This window comes from Trichechus manatus, unplaced genomic scaffold (assembly GCF_000243295.1).
Source record: "Trichechus manatus latirostris isolate Lorelei unplaced genomic scaffold, TriManLat1.0 scaffold00054, whole genome shotgun sequence".
NCBI lineage: Eukaryota > Metazoa > Chordata > Mammalia > Sirenia > Trichechidae > Trichechus > Trichechus manatus.
The window spans coordinates 16,039,729-16,048,778 of record NW_004443990.1 but is presented as its reverse complement, the minus strand read 5'-3'; the positions used below and the strand labels follow the sequence as shown (position 1 = coordinate 16,048,778).

The window sequence follows — 9,050 nt, the reverse complement described above, 5'->3', positions numbered from 1 at the left end:
CCGCCCCTTCGGGTCAGGCTCCGCCTCAAGTTCTCCGGCCCTCCGAAGACGGGCGGGAAATTGGGATTACAGCTAAAGCTAAGACCTTTAAGACGATCTTCCTAATGGTGGGGAGAATTGGAAAGAAACTCAAGGGCATCATCGTTATTGGGCCACACAGTCCTGACACTGTGGGAAAAGGAGGAACTTCTTTAGAGAAGGCCTGTGGGGAGAGAGGGGAGGACAGCTCCCTTGGAGGAATATGCAATAACTCTTGAAGGGCTTTCTCTTTTCCCCTCTGCCTCTCCCAGCTATTCCTAGCAGGATCTAGAATTTCCGTGGCCCTTCCCAAGAGTGCCCGAGCCTGTTTTCTGCAGGAAAAACTCCTAGACTATTCGACTGGACACTAGGGTCGCGGCCGTGACCCATTGCATGACCACCGACCAGGACTTCGACATCAGTAACCCTCCTCACATCTCCCCCTCCCTGCTCCTTTCCCCTGAAGGACGAGTCTCAGCGCAATTATTTACAAAGATTTATTACAGCACGGGAGGGGTTAGGACCTGGGGTCAGGGAAGAAGGGGAAGGGGGCAGAGCAGCTGGAGAACAAGAACCTGCCCCTGCCACAGTGCGCCCCCACACGGATGCATACTAGGCAGCATTCCTGGCATCAAAGCACACACAAAAGGCAATAAAGCAGCCTCCGTCAGTCCATGTTCCAGGCACCCAGGCCAGGGAGCAGGGGTGGTAAAAGGAAGATTTCCAAAGTGTCGAGGCTATGGAGAAGGATGCCTGAGTCCCCGGCCCTGGTAGAAGCCAGTGAGAGGGGTGGTAACTTGGAATCCCCCATATAAGAGGAGATGGAGAAGAATCTAAGGGCACCTACAGGTTCTTAGTACCCCCGTTCCCCAGATCTTAGGGTCCTGCCCTGTGGTCTCCTGTGCCCAGGGGAGGGGGCCTGGGAAGTAAATTGTGAAGGGTGGACCTTTGTCCCCAGGTTCCTGGATTTTCCAGTGTGGGCTGTCTTACATCCCACCTCTCACTGGGTGAATGGGAGAACAACTGGCAGGGGTAGGCATCAGGCAGCAAGTGCCCCGGAATCTGGGCATCAGCCAAAGGTGGGCAAACAAGCAAACACAGACCAGCCTTAGTCTCCTAGAAATCAGAAGCCGCAGCCCTAGCAGGTGAGGGGAAGGGTACAAAATAGGATGAGGACAGAATGGGATTATGGAGAACAGCGATGCTCCCTCTACTTCCTCCCTCCTGGGAGATGCAGGATTTGGTGCCTATGTGCCAGGCTCAGGGGGTGCAGCGCGCTGTGGCTCCTCCCCCGGCTCTACAAGGCAAGCAGAGACAGACTCAGGAGCTGGCCCCACTCACCAAGATCCCAGCCCTACCTCCCCCATCCCACACTCCAGGCCTCACCACTTTGTGCTGGGTCTCCCACTTGATCCTCAGAGCTTCCATCTCTCTGGGGCTCATCCAGAGGGGGTGGGCGCTCCCAGGGCCCCTCCAGACCCTGGCCACTGGTTGCTTTCTGTCCCGCTGGGGACAGAAAAAGGGATAAAAATACAGGCTGTGAGCATCCAGCTGTCCTGGAGCGTGAGCTGTATCTTTCTGATGGTTGAGGCTGAGCTTTCTCAGAACACCATGGTAGAGTGGAGAGAGCACTGGACTAAGACAGCTCTTCCAGTGACTAGCTGTATGACTTAGATGAGTCATTTTTACCCTCTGAAGGGGACAGGAAGAGGGAAATTGTGTAGCTGAGCTTCAGTAAGATAATACACTCTCCAGCCCAGTGCCAGCACCAGGAGCCACCCGCTTCCCCAGTGGTGGTGGCTGATGTTGTTCCTTGGTAGTTGTCATTTGACCCATTTTTCCTGAGCAAACAGTCTCCTGTCGCCTCCTTCCCACCTGTTCTGGAGTCTCAGTGGAAGTTGACTCAGCTCTTCCAGCTCTACCCCATTGCTGGCAGCAAAATCTGGGAGATTTTCCTTCCCTGGCTGATGCCCCCACCACCAGAGATGCAGACAGGAGGCCCAAGCCATTTTGTCTGGGTGCGGGGCTAGACACTTCAAGTAGGGGTGGTCAGCTGCTTTTCATCCCCATAAATAATGAGACTAAAAACCTAGACATGTGGGAAGGATAGAGAAGTCCCTAGGTGGTGCCAATGGTTAATGTGCTTGGCTGCTAACCGAAAGGTTGGAGGTTTGAGTCTGCCCAGAGGCACTTTGGAAAAAAGGCCTGGTGATCTACTTCCTACACATCAGCCATTGAAAACCTTATGGAGCACAGCCCTACTCTGACACACATGGGGGTCACCATGAGTTGGAAATCAAGAGTGACTGGTTTTTTGTTTGTTTTTTAGGAGGAATAGGTGTGGCGCAGCTGTCTATGACCAGGCATGGAAGAAATAACCGTGGGAGAATGCACTCTTTCTGCCTTGAAATTCTCTGGGCCTTGGGACCCTCTGTGATGTGCTTTGGATCTGGGGCCTCTGGTTCTGAGGCCGTCTGTGTGAGTCTTAGGTCCCTCCCTGGTCCCTCTCCCCAGGCAACTGGTGTTGAAGGTACAGAGGACCAGGTTGGTTCTTGAATCCTGATTTCTTCATCTGGACACTAGAGGGCACACTCTCATTCCCAGCCTGGGGAATACAATCTTGCTGTCGTTGAGTTGATTCTGACTCATACAGACCCTGTAGGAAGAGTAGAATTGCCCCATAGGGTTTCCAAGGGGCAGCTGGTGGATTGGAACTGCCAGCCTTTTAGTTAGCAGCCAGACTCTTAACCACTGCGCCACCAGGGCTTCTAGCCTAGGGAATAAGAGGAAGAAATAGCCACAAGGTCCTGGAGAGGACATATTAGCTAGCCCTCTGCCTTGCAGCCGAGACCACATCCTAGGTTCAAAATGCAGGTGAAGGGGACATTGGACTCTCTCAATCCTCTATCCCTGCATCTCCTTGTGCCCACTTACCCCTATGGATGGAAAGTCCTTTCTTGGGTCTAGCCTCAAACCCCATGTGCCTTAATTCTTGTGGAAGAGAGGAATCAGGGACAACCTGATCGGTGGAGCGACTGAGCCAAGAATGGGAGCAGCCCAGGTCTCAGGACAGGCTAAATGTGAGTCCTCAGATAGGTAAGCAGATTGGAGGGGGGGCCTGTGGTGTCACTGCAGATTACAGGATGCTCAAGGAGGACCCATACTTAGCCCATGGTGGTGGGACCCAGGCGTTGCAGCCCCTTCAGCTTACCAGATTCCCTGCTGCCCTTTAGGACTTCAGCCTGGCTGTCCTCTTCTTCATCTTCCTCTTCCTCCTCCTCCTCCTCCTCCTCCTCCTCCTCCTCCTCTTCTCTTGGGTAGCCCAGGGCCCGCAGCTCCCCCAGCTCATCCTCCTCCTCTGAGGCCTGGTTCTCACCCAGGTTGCTGATGGACTGCAGGTGAGACTCGGCAATGCGCTGTACAGCTGGAACAGAAAGGCCCAGGAAGGCAAGGGTCAGGCCCAAGAAGCAGCCCACAGAACTAGCCCCCAACCCCCTTCCCATTGGCCTGGGCAGAGATAATCGTCTCAGGACTGCAGGTCACCCTTCTGGGAACCAGATCTTGGCAGAAGTAGGGAGTAGACTCTTGCTTATGTGTGGCTCTTAAGCTGCCCCAAGATGCTGGCTCCCTGGAAGCTGGCACTGAGCTGCTCCCATACACCACAGGGAACCAGGCTGGGCAAGACCAGACGGGCACTGCAACAGCTTAACATTCCCTGGCTGGGAGCTCCCAGGTTCACTAGGTACCCAGTGCTGGAGACAGCGTCTACCAGCTTCAGCCCACTGCAGAAGTCACAGGGCTATGGGCCAGAGTCTGAGGGATTGGCCCCTTTCAAATTGTGGAGGAGTGCCTAGCCTGCCTAGGGGTCCCTGCTCTCTCTGATCCTGCCCGCCTTGTGCTCAGTCCCCACCGCGGCACTGTCCAGTCATAGATGCCACTCCACATTCTTCTTCCCAGGTTCCAAGGGGCAGGAGCAATCAAGGGCCAGAGGACATAACAGTCTGCAGGCAGTGGAGCCCATGGCTGGAGATGCAGTGTGCTTAGACGCGGCACCCACAATCTTGACCCACATCCCCAAGCTCCCAGCTCCCTCTGCGGTGACCTAAAAAGCAGCAAACCCCCCGCCCCTCCCAACACACACACCACCAAGACCTGCTCTAGGAAGGGAACCATGTGGGCAGCTGGAGAGAAGTTTGCAATAGATGGAAAGAAGCAGGGGACTGGAGGAAGGGGACCAGGACCAGGGGACCCTAGGGGGAATGGCAGGGGTTGAGGGGACAGTTTCGGCAGAGTCAGCAGGGAACCAGGAGCTGGTACGGGATTAGAGCATTTGGGACACTAACTTCATAGCCCACAGAGGAGATGCTGAAAAGCTAGGGGGTGGAGATGCTGTGGCTCCTTTTAGGTCCGAAGAGGGGAGGGGCCCCTTGGAAGCCCACAGGGGTAGATCCAGGCTGGAAACCTCCAGTGGAGTGAGTGGGGCATCGAGCTCCTGCCAGCTCAGAGGCAGGCACAGAGGATGCATTGTGTGTCCCGCTGCCCTGCCCTGCCTGAGCTCCCAGCCAGTGCCTCCTGCTGGCTCTGGCAATTTAACCAGGCAATAAAATAGCAATAAATTGCCCTGCCCCGGCCTTGGAGATGCGGCAAAGCTTCACCTTGAGCCAAGTGTGAACACTCCGGCCTTGGAGAGCACCCCCTGTAGAGGCTTAGTTTTGTCCACCCTCCCCCAAGGGCCCCTGACTCTTCCCCCTACAAACCCCCAACCCTGCCAGGCGCTTTCCCTTGGCTGTAGCCTACAAACAATGCCCTCCCTGTACAGAGGAGGAGTAAAGGTGTACAGAAGAAGCCCCAAGAGGGAGGAGAGGGTCCTGTGAGGGGTCGACGGGAAGGGAGGAGGAGAGGGGAGGAGGTGGCAGCTCAGGCAGCACCCCCCACCCCACCCCGCCCCGCCCAGGCGGGGGAGGAGAGTTCGTGAGCAGCAGTGACAGTAGGTGTGTGCAGTGCCTGTGCTGGCGCCCCGTGAGCCTCCCTTGTGCCTCGCGCCTGGCAGGGCTCTCTGGGGTCCACCCCTCGCCTCTCCCAGGCTCTATCCCCTTCTCTGTCTCCATCTCTGGAGCCCTGAACTCCTCACCCCCACCCCAAGTCTCCCTTTTTAAGGTCAAAATGTCCCCAGCACAGCCCCAGACTGTCCACCCTCTCCAAGCCCCTCTCCACTTCTCTGCATCCCCCTACTTAGAACTTCCCAAAGTGCAGCTCAAAGGGACAGTGGGAGTGGGGGCACGTTTCTGGTCACTGCTAGGTGAATAGGAAGCGCCTTCCCCCAACATCTTCCGTATATTTACAATCAAGAGCTCAGGGGACCATTCTCCACTCCACCCCACATCCACTCAGCCCCTCCCCAGCAGAGGATGGGGAGAACAGGGATTTCTTACATGCTCCTCTTCCCTTATGCCTGCCATTAGGGCCCTTCTCCCATCCCTACAGGTGGGGAAGTCCTTCCAGGTGCTGAATTGCACTCCCTTCTTGCCGCAGCTCTGTCCCTTCACTTTCCTTACTGGGGGAAGAGGAAGGATCCCTGCCTTTCTCTCCTTTCCTCCCAGCCACTCTCCTCTCAGCTCCCACTCCTGGCAAGCAGGCTGACAGGCGCACCTGTTGACCTTGGCCAACGCTGGGAACTCATTCAACCCGCCCCCGGAGGGAGCTCTCAGCACACCCTTCTGGCCTCCCTCCCTATCTCCCTCCGTGGGAGGAGGGGGCTGGCCCAGGGCAGGAAGAGCCTCAGGCAGGAGTTGAGGATGGGGGTGGAAAGACTTCCTAGGGCTTAGTTAGGAAGAGACCTCCGCACACCCTAATCTGCCCTACCCTCTCCTCCAGGTGTATCACCCACATCTCCCCATCTAGAAGCCTAGTCTCCAGAGAGGCCCTAAAGACCCCTGTGATTTCACACCTCTTCTCCTTTGCGTACCCTCTTCCTTCTTCCCTGAGTGCCCTTCCCTGCCTTGCCATCCTGTTGAACTCCTATTCATCCTTCAAATCCAGGCTTAAACATCTCCCCAGTGAAATCTCATTGACCCCTTAAACAAAAGGGCTTCAGGAGGGGAGGGCTCAAATTCACCAATGCCCAATGCCCACCAGGTTGGTCAAAGGGACAGCCAGACTGACGAGTCAGGGGCAGTACCTTTCAGCGAGGGGGGCGTGTAGGCACAGGGGTTGGTTCTCTTCGACTTGAGGTGGTGACCCTCTCCTGAGGCTCTCTGCCAGGGGAAGTGCCGGGTTTAGTGGGATCTCTAGAAGCCCCTTCCATTCACCATCCCTCCATTCCATCCCACCCCCAGCACCCTGGGCAGACTGATCTGGCCTCTGCTGCTGTGTCCAGGTGCTGATGCCCTTCTGATTCTGCACCTGGGCTGAGGCTGCCCCATTGCTTTGGGAGGGCCCTTATAAGGGGTGGCCTGGCTCAGGGTCGGACCTGCGTCTGACAGAGGAATGGTGAGATCAGAGAATCTGCCGGTGGCACCCTGGCACCGGGCACTCCCAGCGGGTGTGCCGATTGATATGCTAATGTGTCCTGGGGGTGGCTGTGTTGGTTGGGAGTCAATCCTGTCCACCCTACCCCAAAGGGCCCAGGCATCTCTCCTTCCAGCTGCCCCTGAAAACTCACCTGGTGCGGGGAGGCCTCCTCCTCTGAGGGAGGCCGCCAGTGAACCGTGGACAAGGAAGGAGGAAGAGAGCAAGAGAGCGGGAGGGGGGGGAGAGAGAGAATCGGAGTTACTTTCTCCAGAGGCTCAGTCTCTGGGGAAGGAGCCTGTGCACTTTCCCTCCCAATGCAGTGCTGGGTAGGGCCTGGTCAGCAAATGAATCCAGAAGAGTTGGCCTCCCAGATCTTATCCCTGGTCTCCTGCTCTGCTTGGCCTCCTGCTCCTGGGACTTTGGCAGGGCCCCCAGGAAGGCATCACAGTTATTGTGGGGCCAGGGCTGGGGAGACCCAAGGCTGGGGGGGGGTGCAGGGAAGGGCCCCACCTGGTGAGGAGTGCTCTGAGAGACGGAACAGCATGGCAGGGGTTGGTCTCCGGCGCCGGATCTAAGGAGACAGAGGAAGAGGTAGGGGGAGCAGCACAGACACCTGCTGACCACCCCTACCCTCACTCCCCAGACAGCAGGGAACAAATGGTGCTTTGAAATCCCCGGGGAACCTTAGAATCAAAGACACGTCAGTGCTGAAAGGAACTCTATAGCTCATCCAACCCCCTCATTTTACAGAGGTGGAAACCTAGGCTCAGAGAGGTTCAGCAATGTGCTTAGAGCCACACAGCACACCCAGGCAGAAAAAGGACAAGAAAACTCCAGTCACTGATTCCCAGCCCATGCCTGTCCTACCCCATGGCCACTCCATCTTCTTCTACTGAGGCCCTTCCTCTCTCCAGTTTCTGAAGGCATCAGACCTCAGGAGCCCAAGTTGGCTCTGGCTCCAGCTGCCAGGGAGGGGCCCTCTGGGGAAGATGCCCCATGGGCCATGGCACCCAAGTGGCCCTGCCCACCTAAGGTCAGCTCAAGGGCTCCAAAGCAACCAGATCCAGCTGCAAAGGGAGGCAGAGCTGGGGCACTGCAGACAACTCCAGCCTCACAATAAGGCCAGGGATGGGCCTGAGCCCCTTGACTCACAGGGGCCTGGAGAGGTCTCTGGAGCCTGGGTATGGGCCCCTCTGGCAGTCTCTCTCAGACTGTAGAACTCTTTGCCCATGCTTGTAAAAACGAAAAGACGCCCTCCTTGGTACAGGAGCCACACTGAACAGTTGGGGGTGGGGGACGCTGAGAACTCCCAGCAACTCTCCCCACCCCCTAGCTTGGCAATCAGACCAACTATCAGTTAATTAGGTCCCCTTAGAGCTCCAGGGAAATTCACAGAGAACCAGGTGAGTCAAGCTGAAACTGCCACCTCCTCCTGCTAGACTTTCAACATGCCCTTCAGATAAAAAGCTGCTTAGGCCCAGGACCCCACCCCCACCCCCATCATCCCCCATCTCTCCACCTAAAATGACTTGGCCCCACTGACTGCTCTGTTGAGAGCTAGCTGCATCCCAGCAACAAGTGACCCACCGCTGGGACTGTGCGAGGCGGAGCCCTCCCCTCACCCTTGGAGGCCTGGGGAGGAGGGCCAGGAACGCTCTCCGAGGATTCAGTGGTCTGTGGGAAGAGGTCTGGCTTCTGTGATAACTGGGGTTGGGGCTCTAGGGACTGGCAACAGAAGAGGGTCAAAGCCAGATTCTGGGGCCCCAGCCCAGGCATACAGGGTGGGACTAGAGAAGGGCAGGGCGGCGGGGCAGCCGAGGTGGAGGCCTCAAACCCCTGCTCTGTAAAATGGGGTCAATGTACGGTATTTCTACATCTGACTGCGCACTGGGGCTAGAACCTGGGCAGAGTGAACTCGGTGATATCTTAGGGAAGGAGGACACTGCGCGGGATCGAGAGGACAGTCCCCCTCCTGCGCCCGGCCTCGACGCTCCCTGCCGGGAATTCTCCGGGCCAGCTCAGGACTGAGGCTCTACGGGAAAAGTTGCAAGCGCTTCCAGCGAACTTCGCGCGCCGCCCTGCGCCCCAGTCCTGTCCAAGGAAGGTCCGGGCTCTCCCTCCGCCCCACCCTTAGGCCAGCCGGGACCCGGCCGCGCCGGAGCGCAGAGGAGCCCCCGTGTTGGGAGGCGCCGCCGCGGGTGGGGCGCGGCCCCTTACCATCTCCACCTGGCGGGGGTCGAGCTGGCTGGGGGGCGCGGGCACGGAGAACTGAATCTTCTTGCGGTCCTTGGGGTCCATGGCGGGCGGGGTGGTCGGTGGGGCTGGGGGCGCGCGACTCAGGGTCCCGCGCGGTGGTCGCTGCTCCGCTCCGCCGCGGTGCTCCCAGCGCCTCGCTGACAGCGGACTGCGTGCCGCTAGGAGGAGGAGGGCTGTTCACGCACAGATAAAAATACCGCGCTCTGCGAGGGGGGGCGCGAGCGCAGGAGGAGGGGTCGGTGCGCCGGGCTCGCGGAGGGGCCCGC

At 57.9% G+C, this 9,050-nt stretch overlaps 1 protein-coding gene across 1 annotated transcript; it reads right to left on the bottom strand.

The window, feature by feature from the left end:
• Positions 1-501: 501 nt before the first annotated feature.
• Positions 502-8,826, bottom strand: PPP1R1B (protein phosphatase 1 regulatory inhibitor subunit 1B). The gene is made up of 7 exons (XM_004378029.1): positions 8,746-8,826; positions 7,039-7,099; positions 6,680-6,702; positions 6,197-6,272; positions 3,230-3,442; positions 1,405-1,524; positions 502-1,315 (listed from the first exon to the last, which is right to left on the bottom strand). The coding sequence occupies exons 1-7, from the start codon at positions 8,824-8,826 to the stop codon at positions 1,266-1,268; spliced, it is 624 nt and encodes a 207-aa protein (XP_004378086.1). The 3' UTR covers positions 502-1,265.
• Between the last annotated feature and the right edge of the window lie 224 nt (positions 8,827-9,050).